This window comes from Athene cunicularia (genome assembly GCF_003259725.1).
Source record: "Athene cunicularia isolate RWA chromosome 12 unlocalized genomic scaffold, athCun1 chr12_part1, whole genome shotgun sequence".
NCBI lineage: Eukaryota > Metazoa > Chordata > Aves > Strigiformes > Strigidae > Athene > Athene cunicularia.
In genome coordinates, this window is record NW_020799116.1 from 21,244,607 (window position 1) to 21,261,191 (window position 16,585).

A 16,585-nucleotide genomic window follows, 5' to 3' on the forward strand; every position below is an offset into this window, starting at 1 on the left:
TATATGCTTTCTGAAGCTTTCACATCTGCCACATCTTTTCATAAAATAATTATAAAAGGTCTGAAAGAAAAAAAAGTAAACTTCTTTGTAATCTTACCAGTACCACCAGAGAACATGATCTAGAACAGGAAATGATGAAAAGAGAAATGATGGGCTAGACAAACTATCCCAAAACCATCTAACATTCCTAGTCAGCCCCCTCCCCAAACACTGCACAGAATTCCTAGGACTCCTCTAGCTCATACCAGCTGCTGGACAGTAGGAAATCATTACTACAAGCTGGGCTTGTTAAAAGACATATGGATAACTTGGGGAGAAATATGGAGGAAACTGATGTTAATAAAAATATAGCCTATGTGCTTTCCCAGTCTAAAATAAAATTTGATACTTCACAGGGTTATAGAAGGCTTTGCTTCTTGCAGTGACAGCATTCAGAGATACTTTTTGGTTGCACTTTTGGGGTGTTTTTTCAAACGCCTTTTAAATTGCTCGTAATCATTCTGTACAACCACACTAGAAAATAATTCAAAATCCCCTCCACCTTTTCCTAACACAGCTGTTTAGAATCACCATTTAACAACCACTATGCTTAAAACAAAGTGTACGGTGTAGATTCACTGATTTTTATTGTGTCATAAAAACAGAACTGTGAGTTTTGCCAGAATTACACGTGGAATACTAAGCAAGTACGCAGCCTGTCTACTAGCAGTGACCTTCACTGTGAGAGGATTCAGAGAAATTGCAGTTCTGGGTTAGAGAGAGAGAAAAAAAAATCAACCTTAAGATTATGGAATTGAAACTATCCAAGAGAGAATGCTCTCCAATTAAATATTATTTTTATTTTAAATTTGGGTTAGATACATTTGCCTTTAAACATTGAGATGCTTTATTTTACAAGAATGCAGTAAAAAGTCAACTAAATTTTTTTCTCCAAGATGGGAGACAAAGAGAATCCAAAGTTTCTTTAAAAGATGTCACAGCTCTACTGGAGTTTTGGCACATCATGAAGTAACTCACATAAGGGTAAGAAAAGTGACCAAGGAAAGGACATGTTAGTGACACAAGCTTATCCTTTTTTTGCCCATTTAAGAATGAGTGACTGGGTAAGCTATAGATACAAACACAAAAGAAATTACTAAACTTGTTCAGAAAAAGATAAAAAGGCTTTATCATTTTGGCAAAAAGGTACTTATGGTTATTTCTACTCTGGTAGAAGTTCCAAGCAGTTATCAGGGCACTACACGGAGCACTTCAAGCATAGACAACAATGAGAATAAATATCCTGGCCATAAGGAGGTGATAACCACAGCACTTGAAAGAAGGTAACAGGCAGGTAACAAATCAAGGCCATGTATTGCTGAACTCTGATAGTTAACATTAACAAGCAGTAACTGCAGCTTGCAACAGGTAATAAAAATTATAAGTAAACAAAAAGGATTTTTAAAAAAATATTCTCATTTATACCATTGCTTCTATTTCTCATAGGAAACAACAGATATTCTACACCTACTGGAGAAATTAATTATCTTTTTTGTGAAAGTCAAAGAAAAAGAAGTCACAAGACAGCATCACTTGTGTAAGTATTTTCCACTTACTTCAATGATAAGCAATTTCAGGCATAAAATGAAAATGCCAACTTAATGGAGAGCAGGGATCCAAAGAGAAAAAGGTAATAAAGAGTACATAAAAACATACTTAGAATCCAAATAGAGAAATATATAAAAGGTCTTCCATGAAACTCTTTCTTTAGTACTTCACTCACATTCATTATATTCATAAAATAAGCATGGAATCCCATACTACATCACAGGGGAAAAGAAGTCCACTAAAGTGGTCAGCAGACTTTGCTGCAGCCCACTGTCTACTACCGCTTTTCGGCTTTATAGCCATCATAAAGCCTAGCACAGCCCCCAGGACATCCCGCCTCCCATTTCAGCCCGCAGCCCTATCCCGGAGCTCCACTTGTGAGCAGCACACGTGTCTGCCCAGGCCGGCCTCACCACTGTTACACTCTGATGGAGATCTCCTGAGTGATCACCACCACAAAGTCCATATCTGCCATTCCATAACAAACTCCTCAGGCTTCTCATATCCATCCCATGCTGGACCCCTACGCTCACCATTTTCTTTCCAATGCAATACTGCACGGCAGGTAGCGTGTATCTACCCTGTTTTAAAAGTGACTTGAACTGAACTCAAGTGCTACCAGAAAGTACAAATCTACCGTTACTAATAACTGAAATAGGCAAGGAGAGCATAAGCACATGTGCTTGAACAGATCAGTGATTGTCTGGAGTGAATAGCCAGAAGTAGCAGTTAAGACCTACATTTTTCTATTGCCACAATTTTCCTCTCATTACTAATTAGTATTTAGGCATGACTGAAAGCAGAAAGACTGCATTAAGGTCAGTGGAACAGCTTACAATACCACTATGCCTTATTTCTGAGAAAAATAATTTTTAAATAGACCTGCCAGACTATCAAAAGATCAAATAAACAAATGCATGCAAATATGAACAGATCACCATAAAAAAAAAAAAAAAAAAGTCTAGCTAGGGAGATCTATACTGGAAGCACATAAGAATAGAGGCAGCTAAATAAGACTGAAGTTGTTCTTTCAGCACGACACCATAGTTGTCATGTTGGTGTACCAATTTGTTTGCTCCTTCTCTACATATAGAAATGGAGCTACTAAGTTTTGAAGGGAGAGTTAAATGAAAAAACATGGTAATTTTTGCCTCTTCTGAATGCAAAAGAGTTCTTGAACCCTTCAGCAAAGTTGCTGGTTGAAAAAAAAAATATTGCGCAGGATTATTTTGTCAACGATTATTCTATTTGTGGCGATAAAATACTGAAATTTTCATACAGTAGATTTGCAAAACACATGCATATGCCAAGTGACGTTGTAAATTACATCACGGAGTAAATACTCATATTATAGAGCACCATAATGGGCACAGTAGTAATTCACACATGCAAGTCTACTACATATTCTTTCACATAATCCACAATCCATCTGTGACAGAGAGTGACAAGATAACTGCAGGAATATTAACAGAGACTCCTCATCCCCGTTCCATTCCAGCACAGCTAGGCCAGACAGGCTGAAGTGGCACCAGGTGAGAGCCAACAAGTAACTGTCCATGGTTCAGCAAAAACTTCCCTCAAAATACCTACTACAGACGTGAGCCAGTCACAAGATGATCAATTCGCTGTGGTAAAACAAATCTCATATTCCAACAGAGAATCAGACTATGACTCTCCCTAGAAGTACATTATGTACAAATGTTTCTAATTTTAAGAGCTAACAGTTTCCTGATGAGAGCTTACAATCTGCTGAAACTGTAAGCCTTTCTCTGGCCCTCTGAGGGGCAAATTTTTCTTGCCACTTCCATTTTCAAGAATGGGGTTTGATTCCATTAACTGACCAATCTTCTGGGGCTGTTTTTAGCATCACAATATGCATACCATACATTCTGCATGGGAATTTAATTATGCATATTTTCAATGCCTAGCACAACAACACTTCTATATACTACTGTAATACAAATAAATATTATGAAAATACACTACTTAGAACTTCAATGATTCTGCCTTAAACTATTCAGAATACAAACCCATTCTAATTATTCATATAATCTTTTTCTTCTGACATTGTATTTTCCTTTGAATGTATGCTCTGCCAGTTGTTATGAAAGTGGGTATCGTGAGATTTGGTTGAATAACTAAGGAAGTGAAAAAGAAATTCATTAAATTTCATTCCTGATGTCAAACTACATTCCAGTTCTTAACTATCTTGGCATGCTCTGGGAAGCAAGGAGCTAGTCTGGTCAGAAAATTAAACTGACCTTTAAAGGCAAAACATCTGTTGAGAGTCATGAGAAGTTCAGTCTAACAGATTAAGGCAGCTGACCCACTGCCTCAGAGAACCACAAGATACTCAAGTAACCAGTTATTGCCATTAACTCAGATAAAGTCTACCCAGTACTTTAGTCAAGAAGAGTCAGACAGCTCAGAGGTTTCTATCGAGATTAGTTAACTATAATTCCACTAAAAAATAAAAAAACCCCTATCTCCATTTTTGTAAAGAGAACAAACTGAAAATTTCCAATTTTTTTTCCTTTCCACAGAAAAGCAGAAAGCCCATTACTTTCCTTCATATTCAAACACTGAAAAAGGATATTCTGAAGCCTTAGTTTCTCACCTTTTATTTAAGAGAACAATAATATTATTAGTGTATGACAATTTATTAAGGACTACTATAAATGTTAATACATTTAAAGTTAATTAACTATTCAACTATACTTCTAAAAATAGAGGTCATTGTTTTGAAATAAAAGAATAGTTTGGGTAGGTAAATATCACAACACATAAAATAATTACAGTAAGTGCCAGCATTATACAATAAATTTCTTCTGAAATGTTCACAAAAGACTGAGGTCCCTGCACACAGTAAGATCACGGATTTCAATCAGAGGCCAACACTGCTGAACTTGAACGTATTTGAAATCTTGACCACTATTTGAAAATCACTATATTGTCTACTGATGAGATAACTCTGAGGATAAAAAACACTGAAAGAGGTCCTTAATTTATCTCATCATTCAGAGGTGAGTTCAGAGGGGAAAGTAACATTTTTGCATGTCTATATAATCAAATGCTTTCCAGGTCAGGCTAAGCAAGAGGTGCACTAAGACACAAAGAGACAGAGAGAAAGCCATAGATGAACTGTCATTCTTCTGCAATTATGAGCCAGATATATCTGGCTCTTAATAAAGTAAATAAAGGCCAGAGATTTATAGTATAAAGTTACAACTGTAATACATAACTGTTTTCACATGAACCAAACAGACAACATGGGCATGACCCAGAAAATAAAAGCAGTTACTACTAGTCCCACAGTTTCAGGAAAATTAAGCCTACTGCATGTACTAAAATTATTCGAGTTAAAAGAAGAACACACAAAGGACTATTTCTGTCCAACTGCTCTTTATAATTTCTCTCACGCAAAGCAATAAATATACATCTAAAGCAAACTTAATTCCAGTGTTATGGAAGTATTATCACCTAATACAATACTGTTGCAGTGAATGGATGAAAATACTCTTGTAATACAGAGTAGTGTTTTGGGGGACCTTTCGATTAACATGTCATTAAGTCACTAAGTTTAAAATCAGAACAGAAGGGAAAAAAAAATCAGAGGAGAGTACTAAATCACTCTCCAATTTGCTAAACAAGAAGCAATTCTCCTTTTAAGCTCATGGATGACAGAAGTTGCTGTAGTGACACTGTTTATAGCTGCATAACAGATTTGTAGCCAGAATTATGCTTACATAAGCAATTGATTTTTCATTCAGCAGCAAAAGAGGGGAAAAATTAAAAGTGAGTAATTTTGGTGTTTGCTTCCTGGGCAGAAATAAGTTCTCTTCAGCCTGAAACAAAGTATTGCTACTTTTTTTTCTTAAACAGAAGAAAAGGCGTTAGTAAAACAGAGTGATAATTGACTGTATCCTCCTGTTGTTTCATAAGCCATTCATTAGGACACTCATCTTGGACTGGAAAATCCATGTTCAGATCCCTCCTCCTTCAGGTCAGAATTTGAATGGCATACCATAAATAAAGTCTGGGTTCCCAGCAAGGGAAAATACCAAACATATGCTCATTAACTAAGAACCTGCATATTTCTATTTACAACAGAAGTGTAAATATTCTATGATCATTTCACTGAAGACTGTATAACTGGAATAGGAGTAGAGATTGTATAGAACCACCTCAATTTTAACACCACACTGCTTCTAAAAGAATTGACCTTACAACATTCATACTGATGAAACATACTGCGTGTGTATAAAAACTATGTATTTAACTAAAATCACCTTCTTTTCAGCATAGGATTTTTAAAACCCTAACTGAACACGAAGTTTACTCAGTCCTCCTTTCTTAATCTTTTCATTTGCTTACACAAAAAAGTACCTCCAGATTTGCCTGCCTGCATCAACAAAACTAAGAATTGCTACATTGCACCAACGACATTCTCTTTCCCAAAAAGCCCTGCTTTGCCATCTGGAAAATGAATTACAGTCACTCCAGAATGTATGGCATCTGGTAGGTAGAACCTGAGCAACGGGAGGGCCAGCGTGGCTGTTGGCAGGAGGCTACCAGGAAGTTGTAAAGCTATTTCTAACCCTTCCAGACACATGGATAAGGTCTTGAAATAAGTACCTACAAAAACAATTAAATAAGGAAAAGCAGATAATCAACAGTAAATATACTGAATCCAAGTATTTCTGAAATATTTTCACTCCTTTCCCCTTACTAATTCTGCCCATCCGAACACTCGCTTTTCATACATGATGCTGACATTTCTGAGTTTGTCCTGATTCACTGCGCTCTTAAAGATGGGGAAAGAACATCCTGGGAAAGCATCCTGCATTTCACAAGTCAGCCTGCAGTATTTCCAATTAAGAACTTTTTTTTTTTTTTGTTATGAAATAAGCCAAATAATATGCATCACACATAGAATGGCCAGATTTTCACATGCTAGTATATTCTGCCTAGCCGCAAAATCCAGTCCACTTATGTAGTTTCAGTCACTGCCAGAAAACTCAACAGACAAAACCTAATGACTGAGTGATTTCCCTACATTGTTTCAAAATTCAGGATATAACAAACATATATTACTGTAAAGTAGACAAATTGAGCACAAAGTCCCACGTACAGCATTTCAGAAAGTACAGTCATTTGGAAGCATGTTCGCTGACAAGTTCCATACAGTTATGTATGTGCTACCAAGCTTAACAATATAGTATTCAGTCAGCTGCAATTTTCAGAGCAGTGGCTGGTATCTGATGACAAATTCCATTCTAGTAAGAAGATTCCTTTCCCTCCATTTGCCAAACAACATTTAAAGAGATAGTGTTTCTGTAAACATCATTTACTTGGAGGTAATGCCACCAATCACTGCAAATACTTTATCACCAATTAGCTAAAAAGGATTCAGAAAGAAAAGACGTATTGTCTGGCTGACACTGCTCAGGAATTCTGAGCAGCCTATTTCCTGTGCTAGCACAGCCTGGGTAGAAACATCTACCCAATTGGGTAGAAGGATGCTACATGTTTACAAACTGTAAGGAGCTGAACCCCTTGAAAATGTTTTGGGTTTTTTTTTTTAAATTAATTCAAAAAAACACCCCCGTTTAGACACTTTTGTTCCTGAAGGCATTACCATCACTCCACTGGTTATGTTAATGGTGTTCTACTGCTATTAAAATACATCTAGGCGCCAAGCAGACGATTGCCCCATTTTCCAGCCTATTTAACAAGTTGAAAACATAACTCTACTCATTCTTTATTTCCTTGCTATAATAAACTTTGAGAAAAAAGGGACAAAGCTTTCTGGAGGTAAGAATTTTTTTTTTTTTTTTAAGCAAAACAACTCAAACAACTAGTTATCCTACTTAACACTCTATTGTCAAGAAAACCCTAAAAATGATGAAATGGCCCTGACACCATTTACAGGAAGCCACCCTGTGAAATACTAAGTAACACAAACAGCTGAAGTTTTTGAAAGACAAAAAGCAGAAGGTCAGGATATTCAGCCATCCAGGTATTTTACTAAAAAGTAGATTAACTGATATTTAAGACAGAGAAGATGTTAGTATTTTCTAGTCTGTGTGGTCCATAAATGCAGAATACTATGCATGGTATTACGGAGTTTTATTCTTCAAAGCTTTTGGTATTCATACCACAACAACAGATAATTCAAGCTGCATTGAACCACTTGTCTCTCCATCATATTGTTACTAAACTGAAACATCACACTTCCATACTTTTCCCCCTTTCAGTAAAAAAAAAAAAAAAAAAGCCACAAATTCTTCTCCAAAACTAACAGCACACCCCCTCTTCCCCTAGCATTGATCTAACATTACACAAATGACTATCTGACAAACCTACTTTTAACACCTCTCAGATGTTGAGAGATACAAACATAGATTTTTGCTGATACTGCTTCTTAGAATCTAGTTTTTCCTCCAAATAAGATTCTCTTTTGCTTGACATCACAGTTAAGCTCTGAACACAAGCATAATTGCTAATTCATAAGAGCTATTCAATTACTTCATTGCTGTAGAAGAATTGCTGTAGAAGAAGTCAAGCTGTAAATGAAAGGTTGCGCTGGGCTGGTTAATAAGAGACATCCAAAAGTTGATTAAAAATTCCCAAACTTTAAAAGCACTGAAGAACAACATGCATACAAAATACTGTTAAAATTTATTTATAGAATGAAAAAGAAAAATCTGGGTTAACGGAGTTGTGTTGCCCTCAACCTAGCCAAGTAGGATTTCAGCAAGTACTGTCGTACAAAACAAGAAGTAGGAGGTTAAGATCATAAACAACTCCAACATTTTCTGGAGAAGTCCTCAAAGTCATAGAAAAACAAGATTTTTAGTAGAAGCATCACATACAACCTTTTCATTATAAGGGAGATTTTTACCTAGCCTAAATAGGGGAAAAACAAAATAGTGATTTAGTCAGTCCTGCTGGCAATGGTACCATAAATTTTATGGTACAGCTGTGAACTACTGTAAAAGACAATAACCAATTTACTTCCCGAATATTCCAAAAGCAACCAGCAGAAAAGGAGAAGTACCGCCTGTCCATTAAATTCCACTTCCACGGTAGCAACAGTGTTCATGGCACCAAACTCTGCTGGGACTTCTCTGTCAGGCTGCTTTGCACACCAGTAGAGCTCAGGGTTCAACAGAAGCTGTGGCGTTAGCAGTGTGGACAATAAGGTGCTCCAACTAGGAACTGGGAAACGGGAGTTTCCAACTCAGCTTCTGCCTCGCTGGCCAATCAGAGGCAGCCCCCTGTCATGATAGTGGTGCTCCGCTTCCCGTCCTGTCTTGAGAACAGGGACTACCTTTTCCCACCAAGTACTACTGATAACATTAATATTCTCAACACTGTAACAGTGAAAAAAAATAATCACAAACTACAAAAAAAAAATGGCAAAAACAATAAACACAAAAGAGAGAAGTGATGATGTACTAAACTATTAAGTGTATTATACCTATTACTGGGGACAAAATATAAAGAATTCTAGCACAAAGGGAAAGTAGTTTGCCATCAAAACAGTCTATATGAGAATTAAGGTTCAGTACACAAACTCATTTTAGATTTCAGAAGAACTCTAAACATGCTCCAGATTGCCCTTATTGAACCAATTTGACTCCCATCCCTAAAAGAAACCTTCCATAAATGAGAAGTAATACTGAAGTCTCTCTTAACCACAACATGCAGCTAAGACTTTTTTAATTTATTTATTTCTTTGTTACAAGATTTGCTATTTTGGACATACATGCGTAAATAAAAATACAAAGGGTATGTCACATGACAAGATTATGCTCTATTGGAAGTTTTTCATCTTGTTTTAAGTAATACTTTGCTATATAAAATTTATCATCCTTACTACAAGCATGGATTATTCCTTCCAGTTCTACCTAGAATGGTGAACTTGTGAATAGAAAATAAACAAGGACTGTGGCATACTGATATTTCACTTCTGTGTAAAAACGCTATCACTGTTTCCCCTTTTTCTAAGCAGATGAATCTCTAGCAAAAAAAAACCCAAACTCTAAGAAAACCCCAACACCATCCGCCAAAGCAAACCTCAAATGAAACTGATTGTTGAAACTGTCTTTGTGCTAACTGAATTCATACAGCAGGTTCCATCCAATTCCTCACTTTTAGTCAGTCAGAAAACCTTCAGGATCTTAAATATTTTCAGTGCTGATTTATGTATTCACGCCGTACAATGGAAGCTATTTAAACTTCTGCAAACACTGATATTAAAACCTGCCTTAGGCTCACTGCCCATAATTTGCTATAAAATTACAAAACAAACAGTACTGTAGGTGAAAAGTCCTGGTGATGCTAGAAATATTTCATCATTAATATCCTCAACACAAATAGCAACATTCCAGTCTAGTTCCACTATAAATATTGCTTGTTTTGTCTTTAAAGACAATAGGCTTAGAGAGCCATCAACCTCTTCAAGAGCGTTAAAAAAATAATAAATTGATCTCAACTCACCCTTAAAGTAATGTCTTTGTTAGGATCAGCCATCCAAAACAACCAGCACAAAATTAATTCTCCTAACTGAACTGATTGGTATGAATGAAGAACGGTAAAAACTGATTTGTAGGTCTTGTCTACATGAGGATTTTATTACAAAGTGGATTAGTGCAGGGATTTTAAAGCACAGTAATTCTTCTGTACTAGAAATCCAACTATATGGTCTAGCTTAATTATTTGAAGTGGATTAAACTAAACCACATAAAAGAAACTGTTGCCAAACAATAATAGTGTTCACAGGCAAGAGTGTAGAATAGCAATTCCAGGCTTTCCATGCATACCAGGGTGACGCATGCAACTGACGGTACACGTGCAAGAAGCATGACTGGATCAAAGATCACTTTTTTTTTTTTTTTTTTTTTTTTTTTTTTTTTTTTTTTTAATTAAATGTAGTCCTGTATCAGTTTTTCAAAACATAAATCAAGACTCAACAGGTATGGATTTGGTACAATGCATTACAATGCAAAGCTATTACCCAGGACTTTATCATGCCATTTATTAGCTGTTTCAAAACATTTCATTTCCTTGCGGAAGTATATTTTCTCCTGTTTGCCAGCAACAGACTTTTCGCTATATTGATCTGAGAGAGTGAGAAACAACATGTCTTTTCTCATTCATTCCAATATTCTTAAGCAGGACTTGCATTTTGGAGGGAAGTAAAGTGTTACTATAAAATCAGCACGGGCTGAGTAGACACTGCTTTCCACACATTCTGCAAATGCAAGTCCTTCCTAGTATATATATTCCTATATAAGTATATATAGGATATATATAGTGTGTATATATATATATATATATATTCCTATATAAATGAAGGACCAGTTCCCAAAGCTCTTATATGAGATAAATAAAAAATTATAATCCTCCTTGATGTTTGAATACTTGCTGTTCAACACAATTATGGAAAGAAAATCTGTACTTTCAGTAATTCTTTGTCTTTAGTTAAATGCTACCAGTTTATACTGTGGTCTTCTAAAAATAGTCAGCTTGAATCCTGAATGTATGAGAAATCAGTACAACCCCGGTAAGAACAGCCTAGGAAAAGAAGAGGAATGAGTAGTATCAAGCATCTCATTGTAAACTTGATTTTTGTACTTGTACAATAACCCACATTCGATGAGGTTTCCAGCCATGTAAACATCAAAAAGACAGCATACATACACAAATCCTACATCTGTTCACTTCAGATTAAGCCCGCTTCCAAAGCATTGAAAAAATCCCAACAAAATCTTACAGATGCCACTTCCAGTTGCACATTACCTACTCTGGCACAGAACAGCTGCTCATAAACAGCACAGGCTTCCCTATTGACAAGTAAGCAATTAGTGACAAGCCTTCAAAATGACGGGCTAGTAATTACATCAGTGTATGCCTTCCTTCCACAGAAATGGACCACCAAGTTTGGACAATAAGAAAACAATGAACTAACTCCATTAGGAGTCCTCTCCTTTAACTGTTATCACCTCTAAAGGAGTGTCTGTCCGCTTTTGTTAAGCTTTTTTTGCTATGTTTTGTTGGGCTATTTTAAGTACAGATCCACTATACTATAAGCTTAAATAACTGCTTACATCACAGTGGTAATAGTTACAAATGCAAAATTACAGTAATCATTTCTTCTCCATAATTAATCATTTCCATGACACAATAGTTAACCAACTCTTTCACAAATTTTCCTGGATAGCAAGTGCAGAATGATTTAAACTGGGAGCTGTTGAAATAAAGTATATAGTATAGTTCATGAAATAAAATAGCAACGGAAAGCATCATATAGTGCTAAGGTATCACTGAATTGACTTTAATTGGCAAAGGTGCAGCTGAAAAAAAACCCCAACAAACCAAAACCACTCAAGGTCATATTTATTTAAGAAACCAATAACCATTCTGGGAAATCTACATAGGCACACATCTCTTCCATTTCTTTAAGTGCTGGTAAGTTTAAATGTATTTGTTTAAACAGTGTGATTTGTATATACATTAAGACATTTCCATATTACTTGGCACTGCAGTGAGTGCCCACAGAGGTAAGAGGATCCTTCATGTTAGAAAGAATACTGGTATTATTCCTCCTCTGAATATCCTCAGACAAACAAGAATAAAATTAAATACCTACCAGCTTAAGGAAACAAACCTTATTTTTAATAAGAACCTGTATTTGAGGCTGCTGATTTATACAAATTAGTTTTAATGGAATCACAGAATGGTTTGGGTTGGAAGGGACCTTCAACATCATCCAGTCCCACCCCCTGCCCTGGGCAGGGACACCTTCCACCAGCCCAGGTTGCCCAAAGCCCCGTCCAACCTGGCCTTGAACCCTTCCAGGGAGGGGGCAGCCACAGCTGCTCTGGGCAACCTGTGCCAGGGCCTCACCACCCTCACAGGGAAGAATTTCTACCTTACATCTGATCTAAATCTACCCTCTTTGAGATGGGATTAAAGCATATCAGGGTGTAAAGGTCTGCAATTTAAGATGTCTGCAAGAGGATCAAGGGTTTATGTACAAATAGTACCAACACTTTCAAAAAAAGTAGTGACAATTATTGATATGTATGAATATGAGACACTAAGGACTTCAGCTAGCTTTATACCTTGTGTAGGAGCAAACACAGCCCAACTTCAAAAATATTTTATACGCATTATGCATATATTTCTCACACTAGTTGACAGAGAAGGAGTGTTAAGACTTCTTTATTTTTCTTATAAAAACTGTAATAGTAAACTACTTTGAAGAGGAATAATTTTTAGATAATATAGTTAAAATTGATTTCTTAATTGCTTAAAATTATCTTTAAAAAGTGGCAAATTAGTAGTTTTCAACTCTTAAATGGCATATAGCTTAGATGAGTATATCTGAGGGGAGTTGAATCATTTTAACAAGTAGATTAGATTAATTGTTTCACTAGTGGTATCTAACCACTAGTTACTTAGTAGCATTGTCATGTCAGGATAGCATATAGCTACATTTCCTTTGCTCTCCATTCAAAAAATAGGATAAAATTTCCATCATGAAATGTTCAAAGGGCATCAGGAGTTATCCATTACACAAATTTCTATTCCAGCACAAAAAGAAAAGACTCAGGATAAGACAGAAATGTTTTGGAAACTAAAATAATTTTAAACCCTTATTCAAAATTTTAGAAGCAGTAAACTTCGTGATATCATTAGAAATGTAAAAAAGAACCCACTGGAATTTTTTCCAATGAATTGACAATAAATTTACCTGTATATATTACTTAAATACAAGAAATATCACTGAAATAAATTCAATAGTTTGTTCAGACACCAAGTATCTGACAGTAATTTGTTTTAAAGAGGGAAAAAAAAAAAAAAAAAGAAAAAAAGAAAACCGAAGAAATGACCCCACTCCTGGTCATGACTGGAGTGTTAGAAACCCTGTGTAGAATTCTACATGTTAGACAAAGTGAAAAGAGGATATAGAAATACAGACAGGAACACTGCTAGAACTCCAGGATCAGCATGCCGGGCACTTCACTGGAAAGCTCAAGAATAATTACTAAATTCAAGATTAAGACTAACTTCAGTCCAGTCTATAATACAGAGTGAAGTCTGGCTGGTGCCATTTCCACAAAAGCTGATGCAAAAGCACAAATACAGTGACTGGTCTGGACTACTAGTCATTTCTTCCTTTTATCAGCTTGTCATAGTACAGGACAAACTTGGAGACAGCGTAAGTTAGAAGACGGAGAGTGGCATAAATCTAATTAAGTCTAAGTGGTAAGACTAAAGAAATGTAAATTAGAACCAGATACATATCAGCTTCCTCACATGCAACTTGCACTCACTCAGACTTCCTCTGGATTCTCTAAATCCAGCCCAACTTTCCTACCCTGTGGAACTGAAAATCAAACTAGAGTCTTAGGCAATACTTAACCAAAAACAATGCATTTAAGATTAAGAAAATTAAGAATACATATTCAAAATATATTTTTTAAAATGTAGGGGGAAAAAAAAAGGTTAAGCTTTTGCCTTTTCTACAAATATATGTTAGTTTACAAGAGAAATCCCCGAGGCCAAAATCATGGTCAAAATACTTTCTTCAAGGACTTCCACTGCTGTAGTAGTCAATAACTGTAGCAATCAACCAAATCAGCCTAGTACAGAGGAATCAGCACACTCTTGGTACTTATCCAGTAGCAAGGTGAACATGAAAGAACAGCAAAACCAATATTCATTATAAAGGTAAGAGACAGTCGTACAGAAGAGCTCATCAGGGTATGAAACCTTCACTTTATGAACTTCAAAAGAGCAAGCTACTGTTATCTTGACTATTTGAATACACATAAAAATTCTAAGACTTGTTGTCCAAATATACTGTTTGTTTACTTCATAATTACTTTAGTAACTTGATTAGCAACAGCAGTAAATCAATTCTTTAATTCAACACTCAAGGCAATTAAAAAAACATATACAGAATAAAGAAACAAAGACCAAAAGAAGAAAAGGTGAATTGATCTTAAAAGGTGATTTTATGCACAGAAGCTACACACAAAAGTAGTTTGAAATCCAAAATACTATTTTTTTTGTTAGCATCTATTGGGGTAAAAAATGATACTCAAGATGCATATACCTCCTGAGTGCTTACACAACTCAGAGGAAAACTGACATTTATTACTAAGCATGCGGGTAACAATCTGATCTACAAAGTAACACTGCAATTTGGCAGAACTGAAAATACTATTCTAGCATTAGTTAACCCATATTAAATGCTTGTCATGAATAGGAAAAGCCAAAATATTACCCAGACGATTGGCAACATGAGCCTCTGTAGCCACAACTGACATTTACTGTGTTAAAATCCTGTACTCGTCTTTCAGTAGCAGTGAAAGGAAAATGAAGTGCTCATTACTAATGACAACAGTCTACCTCTTAGTTTTTATGAACTGAAAAGGAATCTTTGCAACTCACTCATGCCCACCCAGTTATGTGTTCTTAAGTGAGAACAGGTCTAACGGATTTTATGACAGAGCCTAAGCTCTCAAATCGTCCTCAGTTTGACAGCAGTTCCATTCCAACTTTTCTGTCTACTAACAATGCATATGCAACCAGGAAAAGAGGGTCACCTTTATATGAATTGTTCAGTAGATTTCGAAATAACAGGAATGATTCTCTCTTGCACACTAACCAATTTATAAATGCAGCATACTGGCTTTGCCCTGAGTAAGACAACCTTTGAAAGGCTTCTGAAGACATTATTCTGCATGTCTTAGATTCAGTAAAATGCAAAGACTGATAAAGCCAGCACACAGGCTGATATACAATGCAAGCATAAAGCATCTGGATCCAACAAAGCAGAGAACTAAATTTCAGACTTACGTTTCTCATCGTCAGCATGTACTAGAGATGCTGCTCTCGACAAAACATCCAATGGAGTCTCCATTCCTCTCTGGATCCTGGAAAATTCAGAGCAAAGTTTCAAAGAGTAAACTCACAGAGCCCTTACCTTAACATACTAGGTGGTAAGCCACTCATTCATAGCGTACACACATCAGGTTTTACAGAGGGAAGTAGCAATGAACAAGAGCATGACAGCAGAAAGAACCAAAAATCCAGGTTTCTGCGGCTCTTTTCATAACTCAGTCATTGCTGAAAGTAAGGAAACGCTGGAATTAGCCCAACTACTCATCCAAAACAAACCAGAAGGCCAAATTCTCAAGTACTTGGCCGAAGCTGATGACCACTGCTCATGTATGCTGCAACAAGGTTATCTGCTATACATTGTAGGCGGTTTGGCCCTACACATGACAGCCTTCCACCCCAAGAAACAGCTACTTGAGACAGTATCCAAAGATACAACTCATCTGCAGTGAAGATGACAGCTGGCCTGACCACCCACACAAGCACAAGATTGCTTTAGATTCATAGCATTCAATAAACTTGTACTCCATACTCTCCTATGCCCAAAGCAGAATCATCCAAAGCTTATAAACCATTAAGACATTTTCTTACTCACGAACATACAGTCAGACAGTGGACATGTGTCTATTTAATGACACAGACAGAAAAGAGTAACTTGTATAATCATAGTCACACCTCAGTAGCTGGTTTTCCATGGTTTTCTCCCATTACAACACATAATTCCCATACATAAAAAATTAACCCCATTACATAAAAATGCACATTTCAGCACTACACTAAGCAACAGACTCTCCCATTAAAAAAAAAGAAAAAACCCAACAACAATAAGCTTCTCAAAGTTTCACATTAATGGCTTCAAAACTAAAAAAGAAGGGGAAGGGGAAAACATGTTGTCAAGATGCTTTTGTTAAAAGGCCAACAACTTATATGTGTTTTTAAATAAGGCAAGAGCATAGACAGAACTTTTAAGAAAACAAATGGAGAAAGAGAGAAAACCCAGGACTGCTAGCAATGTCATTTTTTTTCTCCACAAAACTAGCATGCTATTCTGTCATAAGAACTGTTTACTGTAACTTAC

General features: G+C 36.2%; 1 protein-coding gene across 1 annotated transcript in view; it reads right to left on the minus strand.

Annotated features, from left to right (window-relative positions):
• Window positions 1–15,542, minus strand: part of VGLL4 (vestigial like family member 4) — an 81,815-nt gene extending 66,273 nt beyond the window's left edge. The window contains exon 1 of the mRNA XM_026857452.1: window positions 15,466–15,542. Within this exon, the coding sequence (XP_026713253.1) occupies window positions 15,466–15,529 (64 nt within the window). The 5' untranslated portion in view covers window positions 15,530–15,542. The remainder of the gene's footprint in view (window positions 1–15,465) is intronic.
• Window positions 15,543–16,585: the final 1,043 nt, after the last annotated feature.